The 16,168-nt window shown below is 36.2% G+C and overlaps 1 protein-coding gene across 2 annotated transcripts in view; it reads right to left on the bottom strand.

The window, feature by feature from the left end:
• LOC146556742 (glypican-6-like) overlaps positions 1-16,168 on the bottom strand; it is a 78,159-nt gene that overhangs the window by 44,736 nt on the left and 17,255 nt on the right. For both annotated transcript variants that reach the window (XM_085248917.1, XM_085248918.1), the window contains exons 2-3: positions 14,084-14,242; positions 3,183-3,574 (exon numbers count right to left, since the gene is read on the bottom strand). In XM_085248917.1, coding sequence (XP_085105043.1) covers positions 3,183-3,574; positions 14,084-14,242 — 551 coding nt within the window. The remainder of the gene's footprint in view (positions 1-3,182; positions 3,575-14,083; positions 14,243-16,168) is intronic.

Here is a 16,168-nt window from a genome sequence, read left to right as displayed (position 1 = left end):
ACCCCTGGTTGATAATTAACCTTTAGGCTACTTTGACAAACAGCGGGAAGTTAGCTACAATGAAAAATGCTCTCATTCACAGGATCCTGAAGTAATACTCACAATAAAAAAACTACAGAAGACAGCTGACCATCAGCTGGATCATCAGCTGCTATATTCTATTCAAGTCATTTATCAGACTGTGGGAGTACCAAAGTGCAAAATGTCATTAGTGTGTGTTTTTTGAAATCATAGTGAGGAAATCGATCTCATAGCAAATACAAACTCCACTATGCGATCTGCTAAAAAACATTTGATGACATTATTTATAATATGGAGCATTCATTATTCCTACTCTCAGTATGCAGTTACTTGCACTCTGAAGACCTGTTAAGATGTTTAAAATTAAATGAGCTATTTTCATGAACTAACAAGACTCTTAAATCTTAAACACCTTTTAGTCTGGAAAAAGTGCCTTTTTACACTACACTAACACTTATTATTGTCTCACTGCATTAAAAATACAAGAAAAGCAGCTATAATGCAGCATCACAGCTCTTTTTGTTTTAAAGAAGCGATGCACAGCGACGTCTTCACCAAAATTAGCTGTTGTTTTGTGTAAAATGAGTGCACTTATTGTAAATTGATTTGGACAAAAGCCTGTGCTAAGAACATGAAAGGATTGGGAAGCGAAGGTGTTCATACCACAATAGTACCTTATGTTTTATGTAACAAGATTTGACAACATAAGCAACATGCCAGCGACAAACTGAAAATTTAGAACTACTGTACTACAAAGTCCACGGCAAATGATTTCAAGCATTAAGTAAGGCTTCTGAGGAACTGGCAGATCAGAGGTGTAAGCAGGACCCTGACAAAAAATATCTTAAAAATTAAGGTTTACCCATTGATTTTCTTTTTCATATATATTTTTTATTATTTACTTTTTTTTTTGTGAAGACAGCTAAGTGCAGTGAATCAAAAAATGGTATTTGTGGTCAGCTCTCTTGCAATTTTGCCATTTTGCCTTTGAACATTCACTCAAGCCAAGTAAGTACAAGTCAAGCCTGGACTAGACAAAAAACATGGCTGACCTTGTCAAAGTCTACAAATTAGAGAAGCTCTCAGTGATATGTCTTAACAGCTGATGTGCTTCAAAGCCCTGCTTCTTTCATACCCCCTTCTTTCACAGTGCAGTGCTAAGAATCACCAAGAGAGGAAGGCACGTAAGAAAAACACGTTATACATAGACATACTTGCCCTCACTAGCAGACAACCCCCACACATCAACTCGCAGACAACTGGCGTCAAATACAAAACTTGACACTGAATATTCTAAAAATGCTTCTGCCAGCATCTGTATCACCTGACACAGGTGTAAGGCAGCAGCTCAGGGCAGTCAACAAAGGTTTCTTGTAGATCACAAGGCCGTGAGGAGAAATAATCACTGTTAATAATGTTTGAATTAGCAGTATTTATGGGTGCTCACTTATCAATTTCATTGAAAAAAACATTTTAAAAGTTAAATTTTTCACAATTTCAGAAAAATACAGTGGTGCCTCATCATTCCACAAATTTAGATTTGGAGCAATTAAGAGAAAGGTGCATTTTCTCTTTCTCTATAACCATTAAACAATTCATGCAGAAAACACATCAATATTGCTTTGAATGACAATCAAAATATTGTTGTTAATCAAATAATACATATTCAGAATGCACCCATCCTTACACTTTGCTGCGTATAAGAGTTCCAACGTGACCTCCTTTAACAATAACTATAATATTGTGACTTAAAATAAAAAAACAGAGATCATTTTCTTTTTCTTTTTTGTTTTTTTCCAGAACAAAAGAGCAAATTGTTTCTGTAGAGTTTATTACTACAGAGACCGTTTTCAGATAATGGAAGTATTCTTTTTAGTTACCTGCATGACATTTCAGATATTCTAAAAACTGTCAACTAGGAAAATGATTATTAAATTGTATTCACTACAAATAGCACAAGTCTGAGCTGTGCTGATGAGATCTAGACACAGGTTTGCGCTTCCTCAAAGCTGTGAAAAGCAATAAAATGCTACATCACCTACTTTAATTCAATATATTGTATATCCCAGGAGCAATAAGCATGGATGTCACATCTTAGCAGCGCTGAGAAACAGACACCTCTGGCATGGTGTCTGTTTTTATTATGCTTACACCCAATCTCTCGTGATGACTTTATACCCTGAGGATCAAAGGGCTGCAGTCCCAGACAGATGACCTGGATCTCAGGTCCCACTGAAATGTCAAGAGGTGAAGCTAGGACACGCTGGGCTCTAAGGACTGCAGGGTACAACTCTAAATGAATACTAACAACACATCTTCTGTGGCTAAATGCTCCTCACTGCCACTACTGTTAGGGAGGGTGGGACCTCAGGGGAAAGGAAGGGAACGTGGTTAATGCTCAAGTATGGTGGGATTTAACAGACCAAATGAATGGTGGATTTATAAGAGTACAGCAGTGTCTTCTCCATTTGCCCTCTGTTTCTCATTATTCAAGGCTTCTATATTTTCATTAGCTTTTAGTTATATAGCCTACTGGGAAGTGGCTCTATAAATATTCATAATAGACATGATAATCAAATCTAGCTGATAGACTGTATTGAAAAAACAAAAAGCAAAGAAGCCAAAGAGGATGGCTGTGGATTCGCAATGTTGTGAATCAGTGCTTCTCTGAACCCAAATGACAGTGTAGAAACAACATTGTTGTTAAGCGTGACTAAATCCAAGGCTTAGCCTTTTGCTTTCCCTTTAATCTCACTTTGTACATGATCAGCCCTACATACACTCCCAGGGCAGTATGGTATTGCAGGAACTGCATACAGATTGCTTTGCATCAAACTGAATACACAGGCAACAGTGTGATTAATGACTTCTATATACTGGATGAACAAATATAAGGCAAGAGAGCAATAAACAGCGATAGCAGACATTTCTTTTCTCGCCTTTTTTGTTGTCTGGGAATTTCTCCTGAGCAATCCACACACCCTTCAACAATGTTTTCTAGACAGCTCCATGAACGAGCCACCTTGAGGACTAAATTTTCTGAAGACATACCCTGAGAGAATCCGAATTACTCTGAAAGTATATCTGGGATAAACTTGATCATGTGAAAACTAGGGCAAATGTGTGCTTTTTAAAGAATTTAAAGGGTTAAGAACATTTACCTTAGACACTCTCTGGGCTACCTCCCGGCCAACGGAGAGCCCCTGGACAAATGTGCGTGCAGCGATGAATGCGCGGGTAACCTGAGCCTTGAGCTTCCTGGGCACGTCTCCAAAGGGCTTCAGCTGGTCGGTGTACTTACTGATACACTCCAGATAGTCCTCAGTGATGACATACTGGGAGTTGAGCAGTGTGAACATACGCTCCAGCAGCCGTGACCAAAAGTCATTAAGCATTTCCTCTAGGTTAACATTCCCTCCAGTGTAATAGCGCTTCAGTTCAGCAAACAGGTTCTCAAAGACCTCTGCATTCTGCATGTAAGGCTTGCCGTAAGTCCTCATAAACATGTCATTCAGGGACCTCTCCGTGTTCTCCAGCAGCTCCAGGAAAAATTCTGGATTAGAAGAAAACAGAAAAAGCCTTTATTACTGTCCAATTTTATTTCATGTGTGACGGTGGTCTCAGTTTATTCTGTACGGTGGTGTCAGTTTATTCTGTACATGTCATACATAGACATGGTTTGACAAGATGCACTGGGAACCTTCACTGCATTTACAATTAAACAGAAACACAGCAAAATGACATTAAATGTGTCTGATTGCAATCTAGAACGCTGCTTAAAAAGGAAGCCTGCTTGATTGCAATGCAAATATGACAACAGCCAGAAAACACTAAAATAGAAACAAACAAAGAAATCAATTATAGCGTTTGATGCCGTTTTCATTTTGAACTGAGATCACAGCTCTGTTGACTTTTATTTGCAGTAAACTCGTTTTTTGATGACAAAGGGAAGTTCCCCTATATATTTCTGGAAAATAATAAACTCTGTATTCGCTTTATTGTCCATATCACTCATGTAAACCCAAAACACCTTCCTGTACTGTTCATTGACAGAAAGAATCTACAGTTCAGATAAAACACTTTGCATATATGAATATTTCTCTATATGGTGAAAAGCATACCACTGTGAAATGCAATAAACTTTCCATCATCATGATTATGACAGCACAATGCAGTTCAACTGCAGCATTTGCATGAGTCTGCACTCTCCTTTTTAGACTTCACTTGTTGTTTGTCTCATGACCTCTGTGACATGCCAGAAAGTGGGATTAGATGATATTTCTGACCATCTGCTACAAATAACAATAAAATTGGCATAGAAGGGCCAGAATGAAAATTTAAATAACCTGTACATTTAACTGCAAAGAGAGTCAAAAGAGGATTCAGTACAGACTCCAATTCAATAAAACTGAAAGCTTTTTATATTCCTAAGTGGGCTTTATGGTTACAACCCAAAGAAGCGTGAACTCTTAAGTGTATCAGCTGATATATTTTGCTCCTTGGAGGCAGCAGAAAGAGCTGTATGAAGAATATTACCATATTATCACCAAGTTATAACATGGCAAAATGTGAGCAACGAGTCTTGCACTTGGATTTCTTTGGAGCCATGTGCCAGACAAAATGCATAACTCTTCTGGTGGGCTGTATACTGTCTTATGTGGTACTTTTGTGATTTGTCAGTGAAAGTAGCAGCTGCATCCTGCATCTGGAGTAGGGTTGATGGGAGGACACAGACTGAATCAAAATGTAAAATAAAAAGAGACAAAAAAATCCCCCCCCCCCCCCCCCCCACACACACACACACCTTTCATTTTACACATTTATCAGTTAATTTATTGTTCATATAAAAATACTGATTAAAAGTACTTTTAGATCTTAGATTTTAGATGGTAGGAAGCGAGGTGTGGACAAAGCCAGCAGCAAAACTACACGTTTGGGATACTTCAGGATAAAGAAAGAAAATAATGTTGTCCTAATATTGTCACACCAGCTACTGATTCCAGGAAATTTTACTATTTGTGTTTTATTTTAAACAGTATTGTGGACTATTATGAACATGTAGACTACTAAATCTGTATGTTCTCGAGCTATCATAAAAGCTAGGTTACACCTCTCCCCCCAAGCCATGCACATTAGAGTCACTTATCACAATGGCCCAGACAAAAGCGTAATGGATTTGAAGTGGTCATTAGCTTCCAGCAATGCAGGTAAAATTACAGATTACAGCAGCAGAGAAACCAAATGACCCGACTCTCCATAATGCCACACCAAGTCACATCTGATTAGTTACATCAAGAGGTACCCGAGATGCACACTGACAGAAAGTAAAATATGGAAAACACGCGTCATTTGCAAGGTTTTTAGAAAATAAAATGTTATTTTATGATATTATTTCATCGTTTAAAGACTAATGTATAGTGGCTTAAAAAGGCAGGGTTTTGGTGTGTATCATTTGAACTTGAAGAGCAGAGGGTTTTTTTTTAATCTTACATTAATGTATTCACAAAAAAAAACTGTCTTTCATTTAGTGCATGCTCACAAAATACTTGCTTTCTTTATTCTCATCAGATTTAATTATTGTTCATTAGCACATCTTATGAGGCACCAGTGAGTATTAACTGTCATACTCCCCCTGGAATCTGACAACATTAGCTTACTTTCACACACGTTTGGTGCCTAAGGAGATATCATTTCTTTTTTTAATTTACTTAACACATCTTATATTAGAACTTACAGTAGGCAGGACTCATGACGTTAGCCAAAGTCTGGTTATTTTTCAGTATACTTGAGAATATGTAATAAATGTCCACAGTTAGCAGTCATTTAAATATGGTAATCTTTAAGCATGATTTTTGCTTCAGTAATGTGTTTGTGGTAATGAGAACAGTCAGTGATGCTGAGCGATGTGCACATAGATTAATGACAGTGCCAAAACAAATTCTACTTAAAATCATGAAAATGAGAAAAACAAACCTTTATACAGCCATGTTCTGCTGAGAGACTAATTAAACATAACCAATTTAATTAAAACAGTGTTTATAATCAATATGACATTATATTTGATATAATTCTAAGCTCTGCAATGGAGTGATTACGATGAATAATTTCATTATGAATGGCCTTGGTATAAATCACCAGCAGAAATATTAGGCTAAAAAAGACATCATAATGTAATTAGTGAAAACTCTTGAGGGGATCCATATTTCATGACAGAAAATGAAAACCATAGTGAAATGTCAAAGAGTAAAAATTACCTGGAGAATTTACATAAATCCTAAACATATATTACTAAGACGTTTGTCCAAATAATCATTTGCATTAGCTGCAAACAGAGAATAATGATGCTGAAATGCTGGACAGCAGTGATTCAAATACTCCCAGCTTACACAGAGTTCATTACATTTCGCTGATAAAGCTCCGTTTGGCTCCAGCTCCTCAGTATATGCACAGAGCTGTGCAGAGGTTACACACAGCCATTCTCTTTGTGATAAAAGGAAAGCATCTGTTTCTGTGCTTCTGCAGAAACCTACTGATGGATGGCCTCCTAGATGTCAGCAGTCTATTTCAGCAATCTTGAAACACAGCATCCCTGTTTCAGATTTCTGAACTAGATGGTGGAAAAGGCAAGTTTTGTGAATTTTATTTCTAAGCAGACCACAGCTTTTTGGAGACAACAGAGACTCTGAAGTCGACTTCATTTGGTCTTTACACATAACCAAAGGAGTTTGCTGTGGATCGGATGACATCTACTGTGAGAACCCTCAGGGGAAGTGGCCTGCAGAATTAATTACTACAGTCTTCTGAACTGTGACCAGCCAGCTGAGGAGGGAAAAGGGGTTGGCTTTCCAAAACATTTCAGCCTTCTTCAATTGGGTACATGCAATATATTGTATTGGAGTCTACATACATAAACCAACTTTTTATTTTTTAACTGGGCCACATTCAGCGTCATGTTTATTTGAGCACAATAACTTTAACCAAAAGTAATTGGGATTTAACTGATATGTTAAATAATATAAACCAGTACACATCCATGCTACAATACTGTTTGGCCTGTTTGCGCTGTTGGCAAAAGTGAAATAAACAAATGAATAAATAAATAAATATCAATGATAAAAAAAAAAAACAGGGTTGGTAGATTTTGCTTACATGCTAAAAATGGGTCATTTTAACCTGTTGCTAAGTGGTTGCTAGGCATGTATAATTCAAATTTTGTGGAAAATTAAATTAGTTGTTACTATCATGAAATAAAAACATTATGCTTTTATAAGGTCTCATAGGTACAAAAAGGAACGAAAAAAGACTTATTTTGGCGCATTGCTATGGAACGCCAGGACTGCCATAATGAATTAATTAAATACACCATTAAATAATTAATTAAATGTGGCAATAATTAATTAAAATTGGAATTAATTAATTAAATAAATAGTTATGACACATGTAATTAATTAATTATTGCCACATTTATTTAATTGTTTAAGTGTTATGGCAGACAACTTTAATACTTTTTTACCACAGTGATTCTAATTGGTTTGGTGCTTTTTGAGAATCTGGGAAGTATATCTCAAAATGTGGACTCATCTGTCATCTGTCAAAAAGAAATTAGAGATATTTAGACATAACTAGATAAAGGCATAAACAAGGTCTCAGAGTAGAGTGCAATTTAAGATGGATGTTTTTTTTTGTTTTTGTTTTTCCCCCACTCAGAAGTTTGTAATTTCAACAAAAAAACCACAACCACTCACAAAAAACAGTTTCTGCAGAGAACATGTGGAGCTGCTTAAAATTATATGGAAATTACAAGATTTCATAAATGCATTCACTCTGGCAAGGCAGGAATTGAATAAACACTAAACAATACAGTGGGGCATTGGCTTTCAAAGTCACATACCAATAAAAAAGAAAGCAAGAAAGAAATTAGCTACATCACTTTAGAACTGGGAATATTTTCTGATTGTCACATTACTGCAAGCAACACTTTGCCACAACTCTATGTCATTTTTTAGCAAAGATACACACTATAAACTACACAAATATACACGATTTCTTGACCCTCACACAGCAGGGCAAATAGCTGTTATCTCCCACAGTTCACCTAGCATCTTTCACGGCAATATAGTTAGTCAGAGAAGGAGCCCGGTTCTCACTTTGTGATTGTTGAAACAGCATAATATAACACAAGCAGTATGATATTCAGCCTCCTCGAGCTCCAATGATTGTACATGAAACTAGCAATTTTGCTGCATTTCAGATTCTCCATGTCTGTCAAAAGCTGGGTCATTGATCGGCCTGACAGGAAGTGCCAGTCTATAGAGTGCTGCTCTGAGTGCTATGCTGCTGTAGAGAACATGACAGGTTGATCGTTTATGTCTCCATTTCTCTACGTTAATTTTTATGGCCAGTCTTTTATGGTCACCCTGTGCTCTTATTAATAAAATAAGAAAAAGGTAAATGATAACCCGATTGAAGACAAATATATCATCTAAGGTCTAATGTTATTAAATGTCAGGGGATTATTCTTCATTTTTTAAGTTACTGTATCAAACCCTTTAGTTAGTGTGCTAGCTCATAGACGTTAACAGGGATTTGACATATGGACTCTAACATAAGGTGCATGATTTAAATGCATTAAAGAGCAATTTCTTTTTTTTCTTTTTCTTTTTTTGTATTTCTAAATTGACTAGAAACTTTGCTGATCAAAACTGCACTTGAAGACATTTCCATGTAAAAGCCATATTTTCTTGCCTGACAAAACAGAGACATCTGAATTCAGATGCCAAAAGCAAACACCAAGGGATGACTTAAAATTATGACAAAGTCAAAGGGTCCAAAGACTTATAAATCTAACAGAGGATCAGCATAGTTTTCTCAAATATACTTACCAGCCTAGGCGCAGTATTGTCTTTCAATTTAACCTTCACCCAAAAAGAATTAGGTTGAAGGTTAAATTGTATTTATTAATAGTAAACATAAGGAGTATACTTAATGCCTGATTGGGAGGGACATCACATGGGGGGTGGGGAGTTGTCTAGCTGGCAAAAATGGATGATGTCATAGAAGCATCCACAACAGAATATAAGTAATGAAGACGTTATTGAGCAATTTCCTACAAAGAAGTATCCTAAGTTAAATGTCAATACCAAAAAAGTTTGCCAGGCAGAGAATGGACTATTGATGCTTTAAAATATCAGTGTCTGGAGAACTATAGGAGTCCTGGGGTTGTGGTGTGTATTGAGTTTTTAAAGCTTAGTTAAAGGTGTGCTATTAAAAAAGGGCTACTAAAAAGCTGTATGGGGTTAGAATAACAATTTTTATTTATTTATTTTTATAACCTAAAATAACAAATACTCATCACTTAGACACCAGAAACTTTCATAGTACTTTCAGAAGATGGATACGTCATAACTTAAGAAGCAGACATACTGCAGTATTTTCATGTTATTTAATTTAATTTATATAGTGTCAGTTCACAATTCATCTGTACACTCATGTCATGTCATCTATACTCTTTGTACTGTAGTAGGACCCTACAATATTACAGAAATGAGATCAAAAATTCCCTATTAGAAATAAACAGAAAGGGGCCTCTGGCAGAATCTCAGGTACAGAGAAGATCTAGTCATCTAGTCACATAACCACACCTGTTTGCTGCCCACACAGTACTGTTTTATATGGCTGGCACTTTCTCAGGAGTCTTTTTGGGTTAAGTGCTTTGGTCAAGGGCACCTCAACATTGACTGCATAAAAATACAGTTTACATTTTTATATATAACGGTAAAAATTTAACAACGCTGTGACAATGCAACTGATATCAATGGGTACCACACACAATGTGCGAGGCCGTTCATATTGGATAAACTGCAGAGGATGGACCACATTAATATTCTGCTAGGATGCTCAGCACCATGGTGTTTGTGGTCAGCAGGGCCAAGAATTGATTAACAATTACAAACCCTGACGTTGGACTTTAATGAGTGAGATAAAAAAGAACTCTCTGTGCTAGCATTTGCTTTGTCTGGTTTCTTAGACCAGTTATTTTCTCTGGTCTTATTTTATGGATTATAGTGAATATTATAATATTATAATAATAGCATTTATTACTAAATTACAGGAATTCTGCTGCACGTTTGGTACCGATGATATTGTTTCTCTTTTAGATACAAGTGTACCGTGCCCCTGAGCTCTTGCAGACATTTCAGAGTGGATGAGTCTTGGCATAGTTGAGACCGTACCCTCTTATTGTGACATATAGGCTGTGGTGTCAGGAATGTGTGGGCTGCCCAACTACTATCTGCTACAGTAACCATCATCACAGTCTGCATAAAATGAAAAAAATATTCAAATACACCGACTCTCTGTAGGCGGAAACCTAAAGCAAAGCTCTGAAAAGATAGAAAAAGGGCATTCAAGTGAACTAAAAGCTCTTTATTGTTTGGATCTTTAACTATATTCTTTGGTTCAGTATCTTGTTATTTAGGTAATACTGCTTCATAATGAATAAGCGCACCTCTGGGAACACGGAGGAATTATACAATCGTTATAAAACAACTTTTTATGTGCCTGAGCAGCTGATCTGCTAGTTAAATCATCTAGTTAAATTGATTACATAAACAAACAGTAAGGGAAACTTTTTAATTTAGCAAACAATATCTCAGATTTCCTAAACAGTTTATCAGTAAAGACCCTCATCCGACACACAGTCTCCTTCAAAAACCTGCAAACAGCATTTGCTTTGACTCTAATGAAATTATGGAGAGTGGCCGCAAACCCCACGAGAACAAGGGGTGCCCGGAGTCATGCATCTAAGTGCTGCTGGACAAACCCCATTTCCCTTCCTCATGATATTCACCATCTTGACAGGGGATGATCAAAATAACACTTATTTATTTATGCATGCTTCCAGGAATCACATGTGGGCTCAAGAAGTGTATTCCTGGAAAAAAAATAAAAAAATAAACAGACATCATTGTGACATTGAGTTTCTGGGCACCAGTGGAATCATCTGAGAGTAGCATGCTGTAACCCAATAGCATTAGTTTCATATAATATGTTGAATATTTTGAATAGAATGAAGACAGAACGACATGACATTGACTGCTGAATATTAAATTGCACACTTAAATCACTCAACCAATATCCATTGTTGACTTTGAATACATTCCAGTCGCAAAATATTACAATGCATGCTTTCAATCTTTACTTGAATAAACTTTTTTAGATAATTACTCTCTCTCTTTTGAGAAATTAGGCTTTACCCATGTTGTAATTTACATGCATTTAGTGGACATTAACATATTATACAGCAAGTAATTAATAGTGATGTCGGTGACTTTAGTTTAGCATATATTTTAAGTCCATTAGGATGCATAGTTGTTAAAATTGTCCTTATTATCAATGTTGTGCTTAGTCTGTTTTCTAGCTGTTTCCTGTGCATCTATGGCAGGCATGACAACAAACACAAGTTGTGTAGCATCAGTTCGATGGCTGCACTCATGGTAGTAAAATAAATACTCAACAACAAATTTTAATTCTGAGACTAATTCTGACTTTGTGATCCCTGGACATTCAAATTTCAAAGAGACTGCTGCTTTACAGTTAAATTCATATATTAAGACAAATAGTCAAGTAGTGCTGTCAAGAACAGAGGAACGCACCTAAAAAAATGCTCGACCTGAACATAAAACTCAAAATTAACTTGGAGTTTTGCCATTTACGTTGAAGACCCAGGCCCTGTGCATGTAGTCCTACATGCACGGTAGCAGATCATTTATGTCAAAGTTATTTAAGAGGCATACTGAATGGGCTTTTACTAAAGATTGCTTAAGCCTTAATTTGTTATGCCTTTAATGGCAAAAAAAATTTATTTGTATATATTTATTTTTTGTTATTTTTATATTATTATTTTGCACCTTTTAGTTTCTGCATTTATTTTAAGTCTCTTTTTATGCAGTTTTTACCCCTATGGGGAAGTTTGCTTGTACTACTACCAAAGACACTTCCTTTATTTTAGTCAAGGTTGCCAGACGTGGCTGCAAGCAGCTTTAATTATTCATCACAGTAACAGACACAATATATTAACATCCTTAACTGCAACAAGAATCATCTGCTGTTTTAGATACAGTGGTGTGAAACAAATGATTCAATGGAACATCACTGGAGCACTAAGTGGTTACACTCCACATGATGAGAAGAGTTAACTGTGGATGGAAAATACTGTGGTGGTTAGATTTTTTTGTTGTATTATGTTACAATGTTCTGCACGCTTCTGTACTCGCTGGAAAAGAAGGATAAAAAGGTAATGCCTGCAGGCATCAGTCACATATTTTTAGTATTTATTGTCTGCATATCATCATAAATATCATTATTTCTTTAAATATCTTGAAATCATTTTAAGGCTATGTTGCACACTCCTATTTGGGGATGTAGACATGATCAAGACTGCTGAATTTCAAATAAGCATCAGAATGAGGTGGAAAGGTGAATCAATTCAATTCAATTTCTCAACAGTGCTATTTATGAATAGTGCCAAATCAAGTTATATCTTAAGATAAAGACCCTACAATAATACAAAGAAAACAGAGAAAACCCCAACAATCAATGACCCCCTTTGAGCACTGATGAGTGACAGTGGGAAGGAGAAACTCCCTAAACCCAAAACCATTCCCAAGGAAGGGCACCATCTGCCACCACCAGCTGGGGTCAGAGATAGCACCTTAAAGCAAATAGCAGCAGAAGACCACACCGGGTGACACTATTGTCAACTAAGTAAAGGACAATGAAACTAATACCCATTAGCTCATTAAAATTGGTCAATAAAAGAAAATGCTGCCTTGTCTAATGAGTCTAGATCAGAACATGAAGCCAATAACATGAAAATCTGGATCCATCCTGCCCTGTATCAATGGATCAGGCTAATGGCAGTGGTGTAATGGTGTGTTGAATGCCATTTTGGTACACTTTGGGCCATTAATTACCAACTTAGCATCCTTTAAACCACAGATTCCCATGCTGGAAGCACAGCCAACAAATCTGCAGCGACTGAGTGATGTTATTATGTCAATATGAACCAAAAACTCTGAGGATCGTTTCCAGCACCTTGTAGGCAGTTCTGAAGATAAACGGAGGTCAAGCCCAGTACTGACAAAGTGTACCTAATAACATGTTTTTGTATAGTGTGAGCATATACTGTATTTGCTAAGGTTTAAGTACTACCAATAACCATTACAATCTAATATTCTTAGATATTCTTTAATCAACTTTAATACATGGAAATTTTTGGCCCATCAATTCTTTGGAGATAAAAAGAAGTCTTTAATCTTTAAAGATATCTATGTAATGAAAGGCATTTTGTTGGATTTCTAAATAATAACAACTATTTTACTAATATTAGCATTTTGATAATAATAATAATAATAATAATGATAATAATTATTATTATTTTAATGACAGTGTTGACAGGTGGCTACACTTCTCCACCTCTTCTACCTGTCACCATTGTCCACAGTGATAAGCTGTTGCTAACCACATGGTCTTGTGAGAGTTGAAAGGATTATTATTTCTCATTAAATTGTAACTAGAAGGAGCTGACCCCATAGAGAAGAACACCAACAGGGACATGTAGAGAGGCAGAGTGAGGCTTGGTTCAGTAATGAGCACATCTCGTCCCATACAAAAACTTATTAAACGTGTAGTGGTCAAGAAAGTCACAATGGGACTAGGACAAGATCACATACAGCACAAGACCACCAAACAACCTTAATAATGCAGAAGCTGGCTTTGTGCTGCTGTTGAAGTTGTCAATCTTCAGCGCAAGTAGCCATGTTTGTCTAATCCAGCAAGAGGTTTCTCCACTCCAAGGCATATTAATGAGATTTTCACATCTCGTCTCCTCTTCAGGGAGGAGAGCTAAAGAACTGGAGTAAACCCTTTCAAATTAACACGTACAGTCCCAAGCCTTTTCGCAGCACTTGTTCTCTAGTGACTGACCATTAAAACAAATTTTAAAAGAAAAGAAAATAAGAAAAAAATAATTAAATTAAAGCATTAAGCAAAGAGGACTTACCATCAAATCTTTTATGTCTCGAAACAAAGGTGCTTCTCAGTGTGTGACTCATTTCATCAACCAGATTCTCAAAGTCTTGTTTACTCTGTTGGCCAAATCTGTCCTCCATTTCCTCGGTGCAACATGTGTTTCCCTGAAGACATACACGAAGATGTGTCCCTGCAAAAAATGACACACAAAAAGCTATATTTTTCTCTCCAAACCAAAACGTAGGCTACATATAGGCACTGTAAACCAATGTAATGACCAAAGCTTAAACCTTTAAAGCCTGAACCATGAAATAATTGCCTGCAAATTATTATTATTACTAGCATTATTATTATTATTTGTATTTTGTAAATATTGTTATTTTGTTTGGGTTTTTTTTTTTTGTAATTTATTGCTTAAAAATGTATTGTGCAATTTAGTTAGTTACAAAAAAATTACATTGATGCTGTAGAAGTCTGAGAAATTCAAGAAAACTCATGTATCACATATGATAAACTCGGCGTTACTAGGTTAAATAATGTTGGAGCATTTTTTTATGTATCTTCTGAAGCCATATTTTTAAAAACTCAATGACCAAAACATCATTGGCTTAGTTAAATGTTAAAAACAGGACAACTGAAGCACATGAATAAAAAATCATGGTGGTTGGAACAATGTTCCTCTCTAACATGTTACATCTTACCCCTAAAAATCAGATGAGGAGCTACAGGGTGTCAAATTCTCTGAAGGGCTACCTGGACAATCTTCTGTCTCCACAAACTAGCCAAGAAAGCAGTAAGGCTAAAGTGGTTCAACTTTTGAAGCAAAGCCACACCTTTGCATCAAAAACTATTAAGTAAAAAGAAGCTTTTTTGGTTACCAGAGTAACAAGTCCCATCTAATTAAAAGGACCAACAATGAGAAAACTTTAGACTTCACATGCTCTAATGCGAAATTTCCCCTGCTTAAACATTAGTTGTTTTTTAACCTATTTAAAGGATAAACCAGTACTATTGTTACTATGTTTTGTCATTGCTGGCGAGGTCTGACTGGTTGGTTATGGGGTTTCTCATTTGTCTGAGAGACACTAAGTGCTTTAATTGACAAGGGCTAATTAAAGTTAAATCAGATACTCCATAGTTTTAAAATATTCCTTTGCACATTACATAATTGTAAAAATTCTGAGTGGAATATCACGTTAATGACCTACATCACTTCATTTCCCCAAGCAGCCATTAAGACAGACACAGATAATGAAAGATTCAGTCTAGAACAGAACGTGTTTCATAGAAACATTCATAACTAGGATTTTAAGCATACTTTAAGACCAGATATGTCTGACAGCAAGAGCTTCGTCTCAGCCTCCAACCACGATTTTCATTAGCTCATTTGACATTAGCTCATTGGAAAAGAAGGATTGAAAAGGGTATTCATTTTGTTTGCACTTGTATCGATACAGGGGAAAACAAGTATTGCACCTATTTTATCAAATAAACTGAAATACTTGGGGAACACTACAAACAAGAGGACAACATTAGCTTAGCTTGACAAAGCTACCTCCTAATTCGGAACTTTTACTTGTGTAGCTCAGTCACATCAGTAAAATTACGACAGAACCTACTTTCATCAAAAAGACAAAAAAGAAAAGAAAAAGAATTGGTGGCTTCTGGTGTTTGTCCAACAATGTCGTAACCATTCACATTAAATGCTATAACAATGTAAACCGGTCATGATTCAATAATGAAACATCACAACCACAGGTTATCCCAAATTTTCTTGAAAGATTGTGATATCATTTTAAGGCCCACTCCCGCATCTAGTGAGAACAGAGTGTGACAAAGTAAGAATCAACAAAAGCTGCATTTTTCTGGCGCTTTCACAGCGTTTCACAGCCACTATTTTTGAAAGTAGATACAGTATTATTACAATGTAATTCACTGTAGCTGCTATCACAACAGAGGCAGTTTCTTTTTAAAGCATACACATGGAGATGTAGTTACAAGCTGTATACATTGCTACACATATGACCTCAAGGTTAAGAATAAACATCCATGCTCAAGAAACCAACATTACTTTACTTAGTTTGTATGAAATAGCCACACAAGAAACATAGTGTAA

Source organism: Mchenga conophoros, linkage group LG16 (assembly GCF_057382185.1).
Source record: "Mchenga conophoros isolate Kocher_MC1m ecotype Shallow Benthic linkage group LG16, M_conophoros_male_GT1.1, whole genome shotgun sequence".
Taxonomy (NCBI): Eukaryota; Metazoa; Chordata; class Actinopteri; order Cichliformes; family Cichlidae; genus Mchenga; species Mchenga conophoros.
The sequence above is the reverse complement of the archived record's forward strand: the minus strand, read 5'-3'. Positions and strand labels throughout refer to the sequence as shown.